The 22,324-nt window shown below is 49.3% G+C and overlaps 1 protein-coding gene across 1 annotated transcript; it reads right to left on the bottom strand.

The window, feature by feature from the left end:
• Nucleotides 1-337: 337 nt before the first annotated feature.
• Nucleotides 338-7,322, bottom strand: LOC120956904 (nuclear pore complex protein Nup205). Its single transcript, XM_040378714.2, has 5 exons — nucleotides 7,134-7,322; nucleotides 3,871-6,998; nucleotides 1,056-3,807; nucleotides 813-989; nucleotides 338-747 (listed from the first exon to the last, which is right to left on the bottom strand). Exons 1-5 carry the CDS (start codon nucleotides 7,141-7,143, stop codon nucleotides 545-547), a joined length of 6,270 nt encoding a protein of 2,089 aa, XP_040234648.2. The 5' UTR covers nucleotides 7,144-7,322; the 3' UTR covers nucleotides 338-544.
• Between the last annotated feature and the right edge of the window lie 15,002 nt (nucleotides 7,323-22,324).

Below are 22,324 nucleotides of genomic sequence, written 5' to 3' on the forward strand. Positions count from 1 at the left end.
TTAATTTTGGTCCACCAACACAATCGCACACCAGCGCAAGCTTTTTGGCGGCCATCTTGAACCCTCAAAAACCCTCCCAACCACTTACAAAAACGCTCGCCAGCGACGGAAAATCGCACCGATTTGGAGCTCGTGAAATCTGTTTTTGCTCTGCCTTCGGTGGAGTAGGGTGTAGCGGGGGGTTTGGAAATTGACTACGTTCAAAGTGGTGGGTTGAGGAGTTGGCCATGGACAACCGCTTGAAACGAGTTTGAAATATTTCCGTTAACTTTTCACAGCGCGCTGAATTCGTTGAAATTTGGCTACTTTCTCTTGATTCCTTTAAAAAACCGCAAACTTTCTCTCATTATCTGAACATTTTATTTACTTATAGTACAATTAAACCTTCGCTAACTGTGGCGCTCGATTCGTACCAATAGCTACGTTGGGAAATAAAGAAAAAAAACATCATTCCATAAGGTCAGCTTACTCGCTATACTGATTCCCGTACGTTCGTTGAATTTCGCCGCACGCGTGCAACGCGATCCCGCTTATCCGGCTGTTCTCACTTGACTGGCACAAACTGAATGGATTGTTTAATTCGTCTAATAAATGACACCACAAAACCCTTCTCCGATTGTTTCTGCTCCATCTCGATCAGCTGCTTGCAGAACGTTTCGTTAAACACGCCGATGAGCGTCTTTTTCAGCGCGATAATGTCCTCGTTCGACACCCGCCAGCTGGAATCCGTTTTGTCGGATTGGAAGTCTGCAAACATAGGACAAACATTAGTTATGGAGGGTTTTCAAACGGTAAAAATCAAAATGACTCACTGTGCCCGGTAAAGGAAGAGCTTCCGACGCGATTGTTTACGGGCAGGACGCGCAGCATGAAAAAGTCCAGATGCGCCCACAGGATGTACAGATAGTGCTCGATGATGAACACACTTCGCTGCAGTTCTTCCTGCTTCGCCGTTACACGCTCAGTTAGCAGATTAAATTGTAATTGAACTGCAAAGAGAACAAAGCATTGTAATTTCAAACTTGCTTCACGAGCCTTTGCCAAGCTGTACTTACTATTTTTATCTAAATCGATACTCGGCAGTGAGTTGCGCTGTTGCTGTAGGCTTTCCAGCACGTTTCGCTCCTTATGGTAAAACTCCACCGTACACCGGAGCTGCGTAATCACGACGTACAAGCTGTGCGGCACATCCGACGACGATGTTTCCGTCGCCGACCGGTACGTATCCTGACGCAGCAAAGCGGTCGATCCAGCCCCAGAACCGATTGTTTTGGTGGGCGTTGCCGCGCCTGCCCCAGCTGTCGTACCATCCGCGTTGTAGTGTGGCGAAAACAGTACATTTATCGTCCGATGGTCGACCACGTGGTTCGAAATGCAGTTGCGTGTGTACAGGGCAAGGTTGGCGGCCACCTCGAGGAAGTATTTCACGTGCTGCGAGCGTTGCTTATGGTCATTCCCTCCCGCCGGGTTGTTGTTGAGTGAGCCGCCGTAGTTTACGCTGCTACTAATGCCCATTCCACCGCTCGCGTACGGTTGCACGATCATGCTGCTTTGGTGCAGCTCCTTCAGCGTCTGCTCCGAAACGATGAAGCGGGGCAGCAGCGCCAACATGAACTTCTGCATCCGGTACAGCTGCATACCGAAGGCTTGGTTTGCGTTCGGGTCGGTTAGTTCGTAAATTTCCTGATTCGCCGACCGGGCGATTAGGTTCGTGATGCCGGCCAGCTCCTTCAGCAGTCCCAAATTCATGCTCGGCGAGCCCGCCCGCAACACCGTTTCAATCATATCGCTATGCGACAGGAAGAAGTGAATGATCTGGCTCAGTGCGGAGTTGTTCTCGTGGCCCAGCGTCGACAGGATCGCATCGCAAAGGTTCAGCGCGGGAAACAGGATCTGCTGAAACCGTGCTTCCACCGGCGGGATGAACGAGGAGGACAATGAGGCGGACGCTGCTGCAGCTGCCACTGCCATGGCCGAAGCGTACGACTGCTGCTGTATGCTGCCGCTGTTCAGGATCTGCACATCGGGGTGCAGATCGTACACCTTCATGCTTCCGAGCACTCCAAGGATGTGCTCTTCCAGCAGCATTCGCGCACCGATCTGGCAGCGGGCGAGACGCGTCAAGAGAGCCATCTTCGACTCGTACACGTACAGCGCGCGGAACGTGCTCGGATTGGTCTGCAGGATGTGGCACAGGTCGCCATCCTTCTTCAGCAGACTGTTGATGATGTGCGAAAGATAGCCGTGCCGGGCGATAAACTCCACTATATCGATCGATGCGTCCATGCTCAGCAGCATATCGAGACAGGACATGGCCAGCATTTTGCAGATATCGTGCCCGGTCGTACAGTCCTGGCAGATCACGTCGATCAAGCTGTCCCCGAACGAGTTGAATATGTCCATTATCATGTTCAGGTGCTTGTAGTCCTCCGTCTCCGTGCCGTACGGTTTGCGGCCCGCGTTGCTAATCGTTCGGTTCAGGAACGAACCACCGTCGTCCTTATCGCTGTCAAGCTTCTCACTTCGCTCGAGACTGTCCCGATTGCCCTTGATAATGTACATGTAGTTGAGCAGCGCGACGTACAGGTTCATCTTCAACTGTGGCGACCCGTCGCTGCTGATCAGCAGCCAGTCGAGAATGTTTTTCAGAATAAACTTCAAGCTCAGCGCATTCGCACGCTCCAGATAGACGTACGCGCCCTCCTGCCGCTGGTGGGCGGTGCTGTTCATTTCACCATTCAACCCATTCCTGCCACCGGTGGAAAGCAGACTCGTTCCGTTCATGCTGCCATTCTGATGCCGCTCGGACAGCATGTGCAGTGACATCTGTTCCGATTTGAGCAGGAAGCAGCTGCGCAAATTCACCATCAGCAGCGAAATGGTGGACGACGCAATGTTGCCCAGCTCGGGGATGATTTGGTTCGGCACCGCCTTGCTCAGCATTATCTGCAGTATCTCCGTGATGATGATCTGCTTCGTGTCGAGGGACATGATCATGGTGGGCGTAACGCATACCAGCACCTCCGCCACCTGGCCCCACGCCTCCAGGAACTTTATCGTCGAAGCGCACAGGCTGCGCTGCGTGTTCAGGTCCACCGCGTACTTCAGGATCGTCTTAATTTCCTGCACGATGTGCGCCCGCTGGCCGGTTGCGATCGATTGTATCGAGTCGAGCTCGTCGCGCAGAACGTCCTGCAGCTTGCGCGTATCGATCAGCCGCATGCGAGCTTTGAGCGTGACGGGCATTTCGCAACTTTGCAGCAGCTCGTGCAGTACCGTACCGTTGAAGTAGTTCCACTGCGGTTCCTCCAGCTGCTTGATGGTGAAATCGACACAGTCGAGCAGAATGCACAGCAGTCGCTTGGCCGTTTCGCTCGATTCCTTCGTGGCCGCGATTGCTGTCGTCGACATGTCGGCGGTGGCATTGATCGAGAAGCTTATGTTCGTGTTGGTGTAGTAATCGCCCAGCCCAGACGTCACCGGATCGACCGTTGGAGTGTTGATGATTTTGAGCAGAATTTTGCAAATCGTTTCGAACTGCGTCGCTTGGTTGCGCTCACTGGTCAGCTTCAGCTCGATTACGATCGCTTTCAGCAGGAAGGTCATCTGGTTCAGCAGGAACGGATTTTTCGCATCCGGGAAGGGCAATGACGTCGTGTGCCGGCAAAGGAAATCGTTGCACGAGCGCAAAAAGCGCAGAAACACTTCCGAGGTGTGATAGTTGCGGCAAATTTGGTACAGCAGTCGATAGGCGTACTCCATCAGCTTGTTGTAGCTCGTCGACAGTGCGTTTCCGGTTCGTAAATGCTAAAATACAGGAATATAATTATTATTTTTGATTTTTGACAAAAATGAAAACAAACGACTTACCTCCAAATGTTTGTCCAGCAGCGTGATGAGCGATTTCGAACAGTGGCTCGGGAAGTTCATGATGCCCGGTTGCTGCAAGCTGGTCAGATGCAGATCCTTCCCCAGATCGAACCCTAGCAGATAGTGGGCCAGGTTCGGCACGACGGGCTGCTGCAAGCACTCCTGAATCAACTGTATGACCGCGCCTTTGATGCTTGTCGTGATGAACGATTCGTTGGTGCTCTTGGACGATGCTTCGTCCTCCATCGGTCCAACGCCCATCACCCAGGCCGTATCGTTCAGCTGTTCCAACAGTGGCAACGGTTCCGCCTCCTCCGATACGTTCAAATCGGCCTCCAAACACTCCACAAAGCCTTGCCGTATCTCGTTCTTCAGCTCATCGGTTTGGGTCACCAGGCCGAGTATTAGCTGGTTCACGTCCGGCAGCGTCATGATGATCGAAAGGATACGCAACGCCACCAGGCTATTCCCTGGCAGCCACGTACTGTACGTGATGTGCTTCATTATGTTCAGCATGTGATTGGCCGTGCCGCTGCGGGGATTCACCCCCAGCAGCAGCTTGTTGATGCCGTTCAGATTCACCGGGCTCGGTGTGCTGAGATGCATGTTGAAGAAATCTTCCTGCAGGTTCAGCGCCTTTTCAATGATCTGCAGACACAGCAGCGATGCGGCCTCGAGGGAACTCTTCCCGGGGAACGGTGTGTACGAGTCAAAGCACACGATCGACTCATCGATAATGTGCAGAATGAAGCGCAGCAGATCGGACTTTGTGTTGAGCTGCAGCATAATCCGGTAGGCCGGTGGCGTGCGGCCCTCCTTCAGCTCCCTCATCTGATTGGCGTTGGCAGGGTTAAAGTTGAAGCCGTTCACAAACATGTGCACGATTTGGAGACACTTCTGTGCCAGCTGCCACTTTTCCGCACCGTCCTTGTAGTTACGGCTAAACAGTCGCAGCAGCACAGTGTTGACCACGTACGAAAGGTACGGATGGATGCCGGGCGCACGTGATCCCTCACCCAGATCGTCCGGAATGGCGGTCCTCATGAGCGAGGCGAGCAGATCGAGCATGGCCTGCGTGAGTGGGAACGTTTCGTTGCGACTTTCAACCTCTTCCAGCTCGGAAATCACGCCACGCGTTTTGAAGTTGCTCGTCGATGGGATCGTATTAACGATCTGCGAGTCTTCCAGGTTGTGCCACAGCTTGATCGCATTCTCTAAGCTTCCGGCCAGCGACGCAAGGGTGCGCACGATTTCCGCCTTCAGTTGAATGGGCACGGAACAGCTGATCAGCCCAACCAGCACGTTCAGTGGCGCCCATTTGTCACTTTCACACAGCGCGATGCGAGACAGCTCGTCGTGTTTGGCGACCGCTTGCACCACCTGCAGCACAGCCTGCAGGCCGAGAATTTCCTGCGGGCTGATGCTTTTGCAGATCATACGATTGCGGTACACCGTTTCCGACTGCGGGTTCTGCTCCTGGCGCAGATTGAAGTAGTACTCGCTGAGCGAGTTGAAAAAGTGGTCCCACGAGACGGTGCTGCTGCCGGAGTAGGCACTGCCCTGCTTGAGCAGGTTGAACGCGCTCCGGGCGGCCTGCACGTTGCAGCTAAGCCCGGACAGCATCTTGAGGTAGGGAATGAAGAGCGTCGGTGGCAGCAGTTCACCCGCGAGCCGAATGAACTTGAACAGGCACACCGAGCGGGATGACACTCGGTGTCCCTGGAGGCCGTGGGCGAACTCGGTCGGGCCCCAGTACTCCATGCTGAGGTTCAGATGCAACCGATCGTTGGCGTAGAACTTCCCGACCGAGAGGAGCAGCATTTCGAAGTTCCTGCACAGGTTGGCCGGCGGCTCGATGCCCTGCTGCTGGTAGACCTGCACCGTTCGGGCCGTTTCGTCCGCTCGGCCACGCAGCTCCGTCACCTTGGAGTGCATCAGCTCGATAAAGTCGGCAAACAGCGTGTGTAGCCGGCGGTAGAAGAACTCCGTGTCGAAGACGAGTTCACTGTCGAGGAAGGTGTAGTACAGGAAGTCGAACACCTTCCCCTGCAGCGCTCCGTTCACGAGCAGCTCGTCCTGGTCGATCATTTTCGAAGCATCCTGCACGAGCGTTTGCGGCGCTAGTCGAAGTGTCGCAATGGACAGCCCAAACGCGAACAGTGTCAGCGCGTGCAGACCATCGTTTTCCCAGCTGTTCGACAGGGCGTCCATCAGGAAGTCGATGTACAGATCGTCCTTGATCATGGGCAGCTTGCGGACCAGCTCCTCGCCGTCCTCTCTCCGCTGCAGTACGCTCAAATCCAACGCGTACAGCAGGCCCATCTGCAGCGTGACCGTCACGTCATCGATGCCGCCGCTCGATTCCGTGCACTTGTACCCACGCAGGAACTGCACCAGCTTCATCGTTACGCCCCTCGGTAGCCCGGACTGGGCGGCGTAGTAGTAGATGCACTGGGCCAGCAGCAGCCGGATTTCCTCGAACAAATCCAGCACCTGCCGATGGTGGCGCGGCGGCCCCAGCGCACGGTTCGTCGTCAGTATGTCGAGCTCCTTGGTGATGTCCAGCTCCTGCAGCAGATCGATGATGCGCTCAAGCAAACCGTCCGCCACCAGCCCGTCGGTGTAGTTGGTCACGATCTGTGTCACTTCCGGCGGCGCGTCCGTGCACCACGACACGCCGGCACGCGATTTGAGCAGCTGCTTCAGGCTGGCCACGAGCGACTTGCGCCCGTCGTAGTACAGCAGCACCGCTACCAGTCCGCGCGTCAGTCCCGGATGGTTGATGGTTTGCTGCTGCGAGGTGCACAGCAGCTCCAGCGCCACATACTCGTTCATGTCGAACATGTCCGACAGGATGATGCTCTCGTCGACCAGCTCTTTGGACAGGATGGTGTGACCGAACTCGGGCAGCGTGATGCCCTCGGTGATGCCCTGTTTGATCGCCTCCCGGCATTTCCCGTTCTTGGGTGGGTTTTTCAGCAGCGAGAGAAAGTTTTGCTTGTGCTTGCGGAGCAACGCTTCCAGCGCGACGGCGTGCGTCGTGTCGGCCTGGTCGGTCGATGGAAGCAGATAGGTTTCGACGTTGTTTAGCAGACATTTGTACGGTGTCCACAGATCGTCCGGCGTGCCTACAACAGAAAAAGCATTACCACGGGGAACGGAATGAGCGCCCGAAAAGCGTTTGTTGTTCCGCGCGCTACCTAACCTCACAATGCCGGTTCGCACTGGATAGGGGCTGCGATCCGGCGCACACACACACTTACCATCGGCCATTGTGTCTGTACTCCACGGTAACCACAAGCGGAACTGTACGGCGCACTCGTTAGAGCTCTTTGGGGGTGTTTTTTACACGGTTGTGGACTTATTTCACTGCGAAAAGTGTCGTTTTGCGGTCGAGCAGCAGCCGAGACACAAACAGGCGGCAAACGAATTCTTTTACTTGTTTTTTTCCTCAGTTCTATGTTTGTGCTGTCAAACTGTGGCACAACGGGATGGAGCTACGGTCACGAAGGGAATGCAAACGAAAATTATGCGAAAGAGAACAATTGAAATCAGAAGTAAAATGGATACTTGTGATGATGCAGATTATTTTTCACAAATTTTAATAAATATGCGAGATGCAAGAAGCAAAATGAATAAAATATCATCCAAAACTACATAAATATTGTAAAAACATCGCGATGAGGTTTGCGATGTTTTTAACGTTCAAGGGGGATTCTATCTTTCAAATTGGAAAAATTGCTCAAACACGCTATCTCGTGCTCCGTTTGGCCGTTATGCAGTTTTTAGCTGATATTAAAAAAATAAAGAGCTATTTTATATGCTTCATGCTACACGTAAAAGTTAATTTCTATACCCTACTGACCCAGATCTAGGCCAGCACAATCCCAAAGACAATAAAAGTGTTTTAAATGTTTGCAATTAAACTCACTCGATTCCATCCACGCAAAAGCCAGAGCATACAGTAGCATAAAATAGTGCTTTCCATAAGATCGATGATAAGCATCGGCAGCATCGGGGCGCATCATGAAATCCATTGCACTCGCTTGCACACTATCATCGCGCGCGTCCCGTCCACACGTCGACAGCGCGATTTCATCAATAAAAGTCATCGTTTATAAGTGCTGATTATGTAAAAATTTATCGCTTATCGCACGGATATAATGTCAGAGAATCAATTAAAACCGCGCCATCACCGCAACGAAAGATGCGTCCCGAACGAGGTTGGGCGCCGGTTTCTGCGACCGTTGCAATCGGTTGCGCGTGGTTCGAGTCATCTTGCGCCCGTGCAAACGAGCGCTACATGCGCTGCAGGGAAGGATGACCGAGGGGTAGAGATGATCACTGAATCACGATCCTTTTCTGGCGGGCTGGATCGATAGATGATGGCCACAAATATGTTTATCCATCAAACTGTCAAATTAATAATGAATCTTTCAAATGAAGGAGGTGATATTTGCTCAACTCGTTGCTCCTCGCTGTTGCGTATTTGGTTCATGTGAAAACTGTGAATTGAATAATGACATTACTTCAGGATAACATCGCTTCAAACGCTGTGTGAACTTACATTACATAAAAGCCGTCTAGAAAGTGCAATATAAAATACAACTTTAGCCTTTACAAGTCCTGGCTACTTTCAGGATAGCCTTTTGGTGCTATTTATTGGGCATGCAACATGATCATAATTGCAATACTGTACCAAACTGAACGATCGACGCTGCATCGCCATATTAGACAGCACTGGTCATCTGGAAGATGGTTGTTGGCAATTTCTTCACACCTCAATTGCCTGGGCTGAACCTCAATTTCAAACATTTCGGTACCACTTGCTTCACCAAAGCCCCACTCGAGAGAGGTTGGGGTGGTTAATCATCCCAATAACTCAACGCTACTACCCCTGGAGGGCTTGCCCGGTCTACTGCACCGGCAGGCGAATATTTACGGTCATTGAGGTGGTTTGCAGATAAATCTACCCACCGGGAGTCGTTCGGACTGGTGGCTGAGGTAAGAGTCAAAAGGCAAAATTCGCACCGAATACTAGCGTGAAGTGAATCGTTGGTACCGTCTTACGAATATTTTTGCACCTGGGCACTTTGGTAAAGGAGCTGTGTGAAGATGAATGAAACGAAATCGCTTGTCGCAACATCGCTAGGGAGGGTCGTGAACGATCGAAAGATTGGGTCGGTATCTTTCGTGAAAGGTGACTCCCGTCGAACTACTGAATTTATTCGCCGTGCGCTCCGATTAGTCCATAAGCCAAAGGTGAGGCGATAGATCTTGCAGGTTCGATGCGCTGCCCACCCGCAAACCTTTTTATAGCGGGTAGGTCAATGTGCATCAGCGATCGTTAATCAATTTTCGAGTGGAAAGCGCTTTTAAGGTAATGAGAGCTCTCAACGAACAATCCGGGGAAGTTCTAATCGAGTTGGGTGAAGTTCACTATCATTAAACCCAACATGCGCCCATTACGATCACTAGCTTATGTCATAACATTCAAATTCCCGTATTCCACCCGAAACACCTGCACTCGAATGGAATGCAAATGCAATTGCATGTGTTGATGCATATCACCATCATAAGGCATTAGTTGGACATCATAACAGCCGGTACGTTTGGATGCTCCAACAGAGACGACCGAACCTTAACAAAAACCTCATTGCACGAGTAGTACTAGCACCTCCGTAGTCTCGAGAGAGATACATTGGACCTACTGCAGAAGCAGCCGATGATGTCCGACGATAAGGCACGCTAGTGTTCAATTTCAAATGATATTTATAAATGTCACTTTTCTAATGGGCACGCAACTCAATATTGCCCGGTTAGTTGCATGACTGCAGTCGACCGAACTGCCGGCGGATCAGATACACACTCATAACTGGCGTGGGAATGGAGCTCTTTCTCTTCAGATAAATCCATTCCAACTCCTATTGCACAAAAGTTTGCAGATTGGGACAGCTCAAGACACTTCAAAACTGCCCAACCGACGAAAGAGAAGTCATAGATTAATGATGAAATGTGACATTTGTTGAAGTTTTGTGCTTCCTGATAGCATCTTCCGGTACCATCACTCAACCACAGTAGACAAAATTAAGCAATTAACACTGTCCTCAAGTAATGGCAACCGAACTCTTGACGCAGTCTCTAAAATATGTTGCTATAAAACGACAGAATTTGATAGATAGTGCGACCTCCTTCGGTGCTGCTGGTGATGAATCGTTTCCACTCTCGCGGACAGAGCTGTATACCCAAACGTGCCCGGTAAAAGCCACCCGCGGTCATTGCAAAAAGCTTTTAAATTAGACAAAACACATAAATTGCAACCACTGCCAACACCTGCAGCCTGTAGACAATGCAAAATACAGTGTTTTGTCATATTTGTGACAGTCCCAGTCACAAGGAAGTTTGCACTAAAACTGGTACCGGCGCTAAACTTGGCGAATTGTATGCGCAAATCCCCCTGGCTTATCGTGACGCGCTCATCAAACAGAATTTAAATTCTAATTTATCCAACTGCCGGTGGTGTGTGGTGTACCCTTTTGTTTGCAAAAGTGGCATAATTCATTGCACTGCGCCCGGGCGAAGATCAAAACCGTCACACCTCTAATGCGATTCTGCTGCTGTTGGTAGAAGTCATAATTATGTTGCTCCCCTCCTCTCCCAGGCTGTAACGCAGAGGGGGAGAGCAAAAACTGGGCAGTTTCGCACGGGATAAGTTATTGTCGTGATTGTTTCAACAATTTGGTGGCACACTCCCAAACGTCCGTTGTTGTGTCACCTGTCAAATTGTTAGTAATTCTCCAACGCTTTTTGGCAAGTTAGTGCACCCAGTTGGTTCCAATTCCAATGTGCTGCATGCAGTGGTGTGAATGAGGGAATTCAGGTCTACTTTTACATTTTTATAAGAGTTGTGTGTGTGTGTAGTGTAGCTTTAAGCAGATTACGAAAGGATGTTGTGACAATTTCTCTGCTATCTGTTTGCAGCCTACATTGTAGCGCGAAACAGGAAACCTTTCATGTCAAAGGTTTTATCGTTCACATGCCTTCGATGCGGGCTTATCTCGCCTGAATCGTGTGTCCGCTGAAAGGTCTGGAATAAAAAGACCACACTTTAAAAAAACGACCCCTTCCCCACCGAAAAAGGACTGCAGGTGTGTGCATTGCGCTCTGCTTTGCGTCCTGGTGAATCACTTCTGGTGCACGAAGGCGAAGTGCAGACGACGAACCCCATTAATCTGCCCACCATGTTGCGGACGGGTTGGAGAAAGATTGACGATCGTTCACGCCATCGGAAATGGGTAGAAAAGAGAGCGACCACACTCACTTACGAGCAATTAGCGTGACATCCATTGGCCAATTGATAAGTTGGCAAATTTAATACACCAAGCGTCGGGTGCAGCTTTCCGATGCACGCAAAAGGGTGGAGTTGAGTCAGGCGACTAATTTTTTTTGTTGGGTTTCTCTCTCTCTCGCACGATTGCCTTCCTGACCGGGAGCAATCAAATGTGGATGGGTCATAAAATGAAAATGAGAGTGTATAAAATTCGTACGTTTTCGTGAAATGAGGCTAAAATTGAACGAGTTTTTAAATGATACGATCGTACGAAAGGTGCTTGGAATGCAGTTTTTTTGGGATACTTCGACTTAAACGATCGTATCGGGAACATAAATGATCGAGAAGTGGAGAAACGCCCTGCTGCAAAGTTAGGATAATTAAATTATATCATTCGACATTAAATGTATTTAGCCCGTTAATAGCTGTTTTTGTTTGCCCATGCAATACTTCCTTTTTCCGATTTAAAACACCAGCTAGAACTGGATGCAACCCAACCGCATGGGCCGCGCTTGAGTGTTTGGAACTAAATGTGGGACAACTTTCTTTTCCCCTCTGCTCTGCCACCAATTTAATGTTGGCACTTTTTTGCGTATCACCATCAAAATGCACTTTGACGCCGTTGTCGATCACGCCGGTTGTTGGGATCGAAAGAGAAAGAGAGAGAGGGAGAAGCCTTTTTATCTTTTATCCATGGGGTGGTGAAAAATGTAACCACCTCGCGCTAAATGCATGTATGCAAATATATTATACGGATTGGCGTGTTTTTTTTAGTCCGGGGGATCGTTTTCGGGGTGGCTTTCTTTTGCAGTGGCTTTCGGGCGTCAGGATGGGGAAGTCGTGTGCGAACGGAAAGGAAGGCACACCCGACCGCCCGACCAAAGGCAAATGTGTGTGTGTGTGTGTGTGTGTGTGTGTGTGTGTGTGAAGGATTTGTGGTTGCATAATTGTTGATTGGTCAAACAAATTAGGCCAAGCTTGTCAAACCACACGGACGTGTCGGGTGTGGGGGGGTACGGGTGTCATCTTCGACGCCCGAACAGCAACCGTGACACGCAGGTAGGTAAAGGCGCCCGCCGTTTGGCCTATTAGTGGAGGAAGAGGTTCAGCCAAAGTGAGTAAACATTGTTGGAGTTGTGGAGGCCTCCCAAGGAAAAAGAGAGCTCAGTCGGTCCTTTATCACTCGTTCTAACTGGATGCTGATTGTGCTTGACAGAAGAACGAAGATCAAAGGTTAGCTGAGTAATTGAGTCATTACACCGACTGACGCGTTAGAAAACTCCCATACCGTGATGTTAATTGGGGTTGATTGACGCATTCTTTTCGCTTCCTCATCGTTAGATCATCCGCGAAACGAACTACAAGAATAATATGTTTATAGCTTAGAATCATCATCTATCTTCTGTGTGTTTCGTTTGAAAACAAACTTTCTGCAAAACACAACAACGCAAATGTAAGCAAATATCCATGGATATCTGTTGGATCGGCTGTTCGCAGTCTTTCTTATTCTCTCTCTCTCTCTCTAGTTCCATTCCGAACAGTGTGCCCAACAACCGAAGGCGTAATACAGGCAGCCCCCCCGTGATGATCACATAGCGATCGGCTCCGGCTTACAATTCAGGTTTTTTCGGGAGTATTCAGGTTTTGTTTGCGCGGGATAAAGTTCTCCGTGCGACTACGACTCCGGTGGCGTCGCCCATTAGCCCACTGCACTGCTGACTTATGGATTGGGCGATATTTCAGCATGTTGTCGCGCACACTGATCCGATCATGCAATCGGGCGTTGTAATCCGTCGGGAATCGGGAAATTTGATACGCCACAGTGCACAGGGGGCTATGGTTGGTGGTGCAGGGGTTTGTAATGAGGCATTGGACGTTCGTTGCCTACTTCAACATCCGAAGCATTTAGGGTTGATTGAAAAGTAGAGATGTCTGAATTTCAATGCTGCCCCTCAAATCAGAAACAAACTTGAGGAACTTCAGCATCGAAAAACAAGTAGCTGTTTGGCCTCACTAAACGTTTCTATCATTAGACTCACCCTCGCCAATACCTTCGCTGACAGCGATAAAGCAATCCGATAATAAATTATGATAGGGGATTTGGCGACGAACCATCTTACCAAGTTGGCCAAAATAAATCAAAACGCGCAATTCAATACTTCCGGCCCTCGCTGGTATTGTGACAGCCGTGCGTCTGTCTTGCAGCTACCGTGCATAAATGGCGAAGAGATGGCTAATGATTTCCTTCCAGCTGCGGTCGTGAATTGTGGCCAACCTTGAGAGCGGAGTGCAAAATTGTTTTTCCACCCATTTGGGAGGATTACCCCGAACGGTTAGTGGCCGAAACATTAGCGAAAAAACGGTGGTTCGATTCATTAATCATCGTAAATCATGGTCAAATGGCTTCCAGGATGTTGCGGAGCTGCTGAAAGCTTTCCAAAACGGAAACTAGAGTGTAGACACGAAGACGAAGGCGTGCGAAAGAAGATCGTTTCGCTAGGATGGCATAACATTGCATTGCTTTGCAAATAGAAGAAGAAAATATTTAAATAAATCAATTAAATTGCATTTTAAGGTGACTTTTATGTACCCGAAATGTACAACATCATTCGATTTCAATTTAAATTCAAAACAGATACTCTATTCAAACGCCCTCTACTGATGTTTCGCTCGTTTTTTTTTGGGGAGGGAAGGAGTGCACTAATCCTCCTCCGGCTCATAAAAGTGGACTGCTGTTGCACATAAAATAGTATTAACTAAAACCCTCACTTCATTACAATCGATCGAGGACCGTGACGAAAGGGATACAAAAGGGAAGGAAAATGGTTCGATCTCGCCCGATTTCAATCAAACGCAATAAATTTGAGCAACAATATTAACGCGCGTGTAAAAATGGTAGTAAAATTCCACCCATGCTACCACACCGCGTTGTGGAACACAGCTCAAGACATGCATTTCGATGCTGCCTTCGATGCTACTGCGATTGGAAATGCATTCCAACACAAACAGACAGAGTCGAACCGACACCTACAGGTCGAATGGAACGGTTTGTCAATACACGACCTCCGATAAAGGTGCATCCTCTAACTCGAAGTTGTGTGTGTGTGTGTGTGCGCCGTTCCCGATGCAAACGAAACCGCGGTCGTGGCGTGTTGATTTTCCTCCTTCCACCATCCCCCATTTCGTGTCAAAGCCCAAATGTGGTAACAAGTGGCCAAGCGAGCAGGAACAGGTTACTCGGGAGCATCGTTGCATTCGCTTTGGTCGCACATCATAAATAAAGAGAAAGAAGAAGAAGGAGTAAAAGCCACGGGGAAAGGAGGAGCAGGAAAGGCGAGCGAGGTCGGCGCTGGAGACGATTATCGTCCGATCACGCACCAATTCAACGCACGCGTGTTTACGCAAGCGTCGCCGGGCGCAACATTAAATCCTCCCGCTTTTTGGCCCACAACCGTTTGGCACGGGACTGTCGGAGGGGTGGGCAGAGGAATCCGTCTTTGGGAGGGAATCCCGAAGATGAGTCGCTGTAGCAGGATGGAGCATAAATTACATGTCGTCGAGAGAGAGAGAGAGAGAGCGAAAGCATAATTAATGTTCGCAGCGCAATCGTGCACATGTGTACAACGGCATGTGTTGGGCGGATTTGTTAGCTTTGGGGCCGGTGGTTTGTGGTGGTTAATTTCGGCATCGGTCTCGTTTTTTTCAACCTAAGCCGACCGGTGTCAAAGGTACCGGGACCGGGCTCATCTGCAGCAACAAACCTGTCCCTAAAAGCTTGGCGCCGCTAGCCGGTTCCTCCGACTTTCTTGTTTCTTTTTACGTTTGAAGGTGATTGATTTTGAACTCCCTTTTGGCATCGACCACACGTGGGAACGGGGCAAGGAATGGAGGTGTTGAGAAATGTGTACAAACCATCCTCCATCCCCCCTCCCCGCCCTCTGCGCAGAAAACAAAATGTCTATGATGTTACTAAACGTGACCTTCAGGCTGCCATTCGTTTGGTGTCATTAATTATGAACCGAACCGAAGACTGGATTCATCCTTTAAGCAGCGGGAGAAAAAAAAATCGGAACCGAACCCTTATGGAATGTACGTTGCGCGCTGCCGAATCGAATCGAATACCAGGGCACCGGGGAGTCCGAGTGAAAAAGGGCCCCAAAAGTGTGTTCGATGCTTTCGAATGCAGATTTGGAATGTTTTCGGAGGTACGCTTTGAACTGCCCGTTGGTGATCATTTTTCATCCCCAAAATCTAGCGCGCCGAGGTGTTTGACACTCGGCCTGGGCGTACAAATAAGGGCGTGCGAACGGCGCTAAGGCCCTGTACGGTGGCAACAACCAACAGGCACACGGTGGCGCCCGGTGTTTTATGGAATGTTCATCGACCGGGAGCTTTGAGCCCTTTTGAAACCTGACCATTTAAAACCAGTGACTATGGAGCAAGGGGTAACAATAATAGAATTATTAATGATCGATTAATTAACGATAAACTACCCCATACACCGGACTTGTGATTATTAGATTTCAACAGACAATATTTCAAACGCAAATTTCCTTTTTTTTTTGCTTTGTCTGTCGCCAGTTAAAAGTGAATCATTTAACAAAAAAAAGAAGCCGAAATTTGTGTCAAGGTCGAGAGAACGAGTCGATCCAGCCTTTCCGTCGGCACTGCAACCGGCACTACCCCGCTCAAGGAAAGCAATGTCTCAGCTGTTCCTGCCTTATCTTCTGAACATTTCCTCAACACCGCTCTGACCGCCACTATATAACTCGATCCGAAAATACGAAAATATTTACATAAAAAAGAAATTAGATTAATGGGCGATACCGATCATTATCGTCGCTTTGTCTGGCGCGCAGTTATCGCATAATTTATTTCGAATCCGATCGAAATCGCCAAGTCGATCCAGTTAGTTATTGTTTGCGGCGCGGAGGTTAACATAAATGTAAATCGATCGAGCAGTGAACCGTAGACGTATTGCAATCGTTCGAAGGGATGTGCTCCTGGGTGACGGTTGGTTGGTCAACTTCTGGTCGATAGGATTCGCTTTCGCGGTTGATCGATTGGAAGGTTCGATCGTGTGATGGGTGAAGGGTAAGCTTTTTGATGGTGCTTAATTGGGTGTTATATTTTCAAATGCTACTAAACCCATAAAAGATAGACTTTTAAATGGGCTAACTAAGCTAACTGGGGCGATGTATCTGTTTCTGTGCTTAAATTTGCCTTGTTGTTGCGTGGACCAACACCGCACCGAGTTTAATTTATGATTATATGACTCCCGGGCAGTGAACTGACCTTTGACACCTTTGTCCATAATGGCCAATAAAGCTTGCTACTCCTTCAAGCTTCCCACCAACGGTAATCGAAACAATCGTCTAAATCGCCTCCAGTTAACACCAAAACCGATCACGATCACGCTCACGGAACATCGAATAAAAACTAAACAACAAAAACAGCCTCCAATCGATCATCGCTATTATGCTCGCCATTATCACACATTATGTTCGACGACCGGCTCCCCCATCGCCATTATCACCTTTTGCCAGGCTGCAAATGCCGGGAGGAGTCGGGATCGTTGGGTACGAACAAAAAAAGAAGAACGCCCCCGAATGCCAGCGCCATTATGCGGGTGGCCGATTGGGGGGTCGAATCCTGGAAAATTCGCTCACCGTTATGCAAACGTCGGACGGCGGGGTCGCCTCACAGGCGCCTGGACACGGTGAAGAATGGGTGCTGCCAACACCATCACCATCATTGGCCAACGGTTTCGGATGGAAGCGTTGCAGATGTGCGGCTGTTAATTTTCCCGCTATCGATGGATTACGATTACGTCCATCATCGGGCAGGTCTGTCAGGCGGGATGGACGGATTCGTCGTGTTTTTTTTATGACGTTAAGCTTTCGGTACTAATTTGGCACGGTTTTGGAAGGTTTTTTTTGGTCTTCTCTCGGTTAGTCTCGAACTTAAAACGCTTTAAGGAAAGTCGGGATCGTTCCGGAGACGAGCGAGCGAGGCGGGTGTTTAGCTAATGTGTCCGATCCGTGTGTCCACGCTGCCTGTGAATGGTTAATCAGGGCGAGAAAAATTGCCACTCACGAGTCGCGTCGAGTAGATTGTTATGGAAATGCCAGCCAACACAAACGCACGATAAAGTAATCCTTAAGCTCGTCCTTCGATGTAAGCCGTGGTTTTATCACATCCGGGGGATGCCTGATATTGATTCTTAGTACATATGGTCTAAATCCGGATAGCTGCTCAGTGTGAAGATGCTAATCGGCGGGCTATTAATAGCGCTATTCTAACCTGCACACCGGACTAACAATGGACAGTGAGTGATAGAAATATCTGCCTTCGAGGACGGCAAAGCGATTGGAATGTTGGCGCGCTCCACCGCCAAAAAGGGAGCATAAAATTTAATCAGCGATGGTGAAATTCGCTCGCGCGCGCAAACACATTTGCTTTTAATAATCCTTTAAACGATCCGATTTACATATTCATGTGTGCCGCGGGCGAAGCTTCGGCGCTCACTGGCCACACGGCTGTCATTCCGATGGCGGCGACGGCGGCGACTCGATTCGAAACGCTTTTGCTGCCTAACAGCCATCGACAGGTGACGTGACGGGGTGGACAATGGGGAAGGGTTGCATGCAGCACTATGTTGCTTGCTGGACAGTCTCAGTTGAAGTCTCCTATTTGCTCTTTCTCTCTTTCTTTCACAATTGTTGGAGGTGGCCATCGAGGTCGTTTTGGACGACGCCCTTCGGTAGCATCAGCAGGGCGTCCGCCTCAAAACAGTCTCTCAACGTTTAGTAACTGCGCTTAACTAATTGGGCGCTCCGGTAATTTAACGCTTGTCCTCAGGGTGGGCCGAAAAACACCGCACTGAAAGGGAAAAGGCACGACAGTTCTCCTCCATCCCACCAAAGGGTTCAATGGGTCATTGGGTCGCTGGGAGGGCTCGTACTCTCTCGTCTAGTTATGGCAGCGCTGTGTGCATTGTGTTCACACCCGAAGGCGGGTGAAGAAGCGTCCGTAGATGATCTATGATGGCGCATTTCCCGAAAACTGTCGAAACAGCAACCTGACACAGTGCATGGCAGCCCTTGTGTTCATGCGGGGTGAAGGGTTTTTGGCCCAAACTGTACCGTGCTGGGAATTGATAGAGTGAGAAGAAGAACGCAGCGCACGCTAAAGTGACGCGTTTCGGGAGGGCAATAAAGCATAAAACAACATTAAACGATCGAGTGAAGATGTAGCATAGTGTTAGGTTGCTGGGTGCGTTTTTTGTTGTCTGCGGGGCTATTATTATTTTAATGCTGTGCCATGCTGTCATGGCATTGTGGGGTTGAGCTGATGCTTTGCTAGGGCTTAGTGAAAGGGGATAATAATAATAAGATAATACGTTTGATTGTTATTACATCAATGTCACGCCCGTTTTAGTGGATGTTGCGAAACATGAAAATATTAGATATGACTGTAATGTTCCAGTCATACTTATACTTAAAAAGAAATAAGACGCAAAGTCTATTCGGTGTTCTTAATACAATGAAAGTAAAAGTATCCAACACAAATTATCCAATACAACGATGTCATCTCTTCATGAACTTTCATCCTACTGCCCCAGTTACAAGGGCTGCCCTGCCAGCTCAACTCAATGCGTACACTACATCACAGAGTGCCAAGGCCACAGCACACGCAACGAAGATGATACACCGGTCCCCGAACCGTCCCCGGGCGGGTTGTGACGCAAGCGACCATGCGACCGATGCTCTCGCACACACAACCGATGAATGGATTTCACCAAAGATGAAACACACAATTCCCACCCACAATGGCATTCCGGGGCGAGAGTTGTTTTTCCTTCCCCGAACCTTTGCCCGAGCTAGCTGGCTTGAACTTGAACCTTGGCCCGCTGGCTCAATGGTTGTGGGTGAGCTTTTAATTAAAATTACACTCGTTCTATTGCTCCATATCGCTTCCAAATGGTGGCAGATTCCTTTGCGTCAGCAGGGCGGCCCGTTGCAAGCCTGCAGCCCCTATGCTGCAGCGTCCAAGCGTAACCAGTTGCGAAGAGGGTTTTGTTTTTGTGCAGTAAAGCGTTAGGGTGTTTTTTTTATTAATAAAGCTCTGGATTTACTTTAAACGGAGAGAAAAAAATGCATTTATGACAGGTTTAATATGGTGTACATTACTTCTTCAGAGGTTTTTTTGGATAATAGATATTTGTTAAAGTGAGCAAATGCTTAAGAAAAACACTCTCTTTACTGCCGATTTGTTCCGCACTACTCAATGCCAACCGTTTCCCTTAAGCATGTTCTTAAACACAAAAAACACTTATGTCTTTCCAAAACGGTTACACGTTCCACACGTTCGGACTCCTTTTTATGCTTTCCCATTGTTTGCTTTCGGCACAAAAAGATGACTGCCACCGATAGAAGCCACCATACCACTGCACCGTGGCCTCACCACCGCACTGGTCGTAATATTTTCCTTAATTTACGATTTGCCAGCTGCCGTCTCGTGTGTGTGTGTGTGTATGTGCACCCTCATTAACGCGATACGCGAAAACGTTCGTAGATGGGTTTTCGCATCCACCGATACCGGGTCCACGCCGAGCTTCGAGTTGCCGGATACGAATTGCCAAGTGAGAAAGTAAAGGTATATAATTGTGATCGCGTTACGACTAACCCAAGGGTGCATATGCCCAAACAATATCCGAGCCATGGTAGCTGGTGCATTATTGCAACTTTTGCTTTGCTACGGCCTTGTTACGGACGAACGAACGGACGCAAACGGGCGTGAAAATTGAGCAGAGATCGTACCGCGATGATAGACCGAAACTGGGGAAACGATTGAATGCTCGCTTCCACCCACCTGGGGTGAAGATTGCGTTCTCTGTTGGCGAGTGGAAGAGGAAGCTCTCCGGCAGGCAAAAAGAAAGGTGCGCGTAGGACCCTGTTTTTCTCACCTTCTCTTTAGCCCGTTAAGGGGCGAAAGGAATGCAAATTTTTCTCCACACTCCCGCTTGTGCCTGTTCCTTAATGCGAAGTATCGCTTTTTTTGAGTGCAAGAGCTGACGCACAAGAGTGTGGCCTGATCCCAACCATGAGTTGTGGAGAAAGGGGAGGCAGAGAATGAAGAAACAAAAACGATAAGGAACAGATGGAGCATCCATTGCTCGAGAAAGTAGCAGAAGCTTACCCATGGCCCCTGCGCGGTATGCGATGCAATATTACTCAATAATATTCACACCATTGCATAACAAACGCTTTTGGGGGAGGTGCATACTCACTGGTAGGATGCAACGAATTGGGAACGGTGCAGTATAACAAATGGAACAACTTCGAAATGGGTTTAAAAATTGCTCATAAAATACACAATAATTGTACGGTGTATAATAAGGAGACACGTGCCTCAGCTCTAATTGAAACGCACGAGCGGCGTCCACGATCGGCGTCCACCGATCGCACGTCCCGATAAGATGCATTATTTCATTTTACCTCTTTTTCATGAACCAATCTCGCATTATGATGAACGTACATTCTTCTATTCCTTTGCATGTGGCAATAGCTGCACGTACATCTCTCCTCCCGGGCAGCGTTATTTACACCACCAGCGAAGCAAGCCCGATAAGGGAGTCACCGCGTGATTGCTGAAGCGGGACAGACATACATACGTGCCGAGATTAGGTGACCGAAGGGGCAGCCAACAGCCAGCCCAGGACTACCAGCCGAAGACGAGCACGGTGGCGTCGTTTTGCGGTAGCGATTATGTAAATTCTCGACGTTCGCTACTCCCGCACTGTTTGACCAACTTTTCATCGATCGTCCGTTTCGGTACGGTATCAAGCGCCCGGTTGTGTATGTGAGGACACTTTTTCTCTCCCCTCCCCCCCCTTCCCCCGTTCCCGAACCCGAGTCCGACATCATTCACTTTCATGCTCATCACCCGCGGTCCCCAGCCTCGGGAACTTGCAAAGCGCAAAACTGCACGAATAGGCGGGTTCGTGTCCGTCCCGATCGCGCAAGTCTTTCGATGCGCTAAGACGTATCGTTTTTAATTTAGCCCCTTTTTTCCTTGTGTGTGTGTGTGTGTGAATGCTGCGGCCGCGCATAAGCGAGCTTTAGTATAATGAAATGAGGTGAAGCCTGATACGTTGATAGGATGCACATTTGATGGTTTTGATAATCCTCTCCACCCATTTCTTCCCCTTTTCCACCAGTTAAATCCTTTGTCACAGGTTGCATGATTTTGCGTACGGGTACGGCGCTGTGCGAAACCTAAACCATGGTGGCCGCTGTCTTGGTGGTGCAATTAAAATCGATGAATCAAAAAAAAGGTAAGTGCAGCTAGGCGAGTCTGAATGATAGCGAAAACCCCCTGATTTCAAGGAAGATCGCAACGCAACGGTCTGTCCTCATCCACTGCGTCGTTATCGTTCATTTAGATACCTTTTAATGTTGGCACACACGCCTTTGCTCACGGTGGAATAATGCGCGTGCCTTATAATTTTGCAAACCTCACCGACCCGATGACGAGCAGTGCGTGTGGGAAGGGAAGCGGGAGGTTCTTTTTATGTTAACGCTTCGTTAAAAACACGCCTGGCAAGAGGGGTCTGTAAGTGATGCAATCGATAGACGCATACACAAAGGTACTACTACGTTGCCCACCTTCTTTGCGCGTAGAAAGCGGCTCGGCATCCCATCTTCTCGGCGGCTGCTCACTCACCTGCGGTACTTGATGTCAAGCTGCACCAGCTGAGTGTCCCGAAAACAACGGTCCAGGTCGCGCGAGTGCAGAGTGTGGTAAACAAACAAATTAGTGTCGTTTGAAGGATTTGTTTTGGGAGGCAAAAAACACACACCTTTCGGGGTGCGGGTGCTTTCTTCTCGCGGGTTGGGGCTGGAGTACTCTCCAGCAAATCGTTGATGCGTATTGGCAAATGATAGGCACAGATGAGCTACAAAATCTGCTACCGTGGGGATGTGATCATCGCCGCCAGATACGACCGGGTACGGTACTGGTCAGCGCGCAGTATCGTTAGGTATAGATTATACGGCGATACGGCTCGTCGATGTCAAATTAACAAGCCATTAAATAAAATTAAACTTTAGCGCAAGATGG

This window comes from Anopheles coluzzii, chromosome 3 (genome assembly GCF_943734685.1).
Source record: "Anopheles coluzzii chromosome 3, AcolN3, whole genome shotgun sequence".
NCBI classification, from domain to species: domain Eukaryota; kingdom Metazoa; phylum Arthropoda; class Insecta; order Diptera; family Culicidae; genus Anopheles; species Anopheles coluzzii.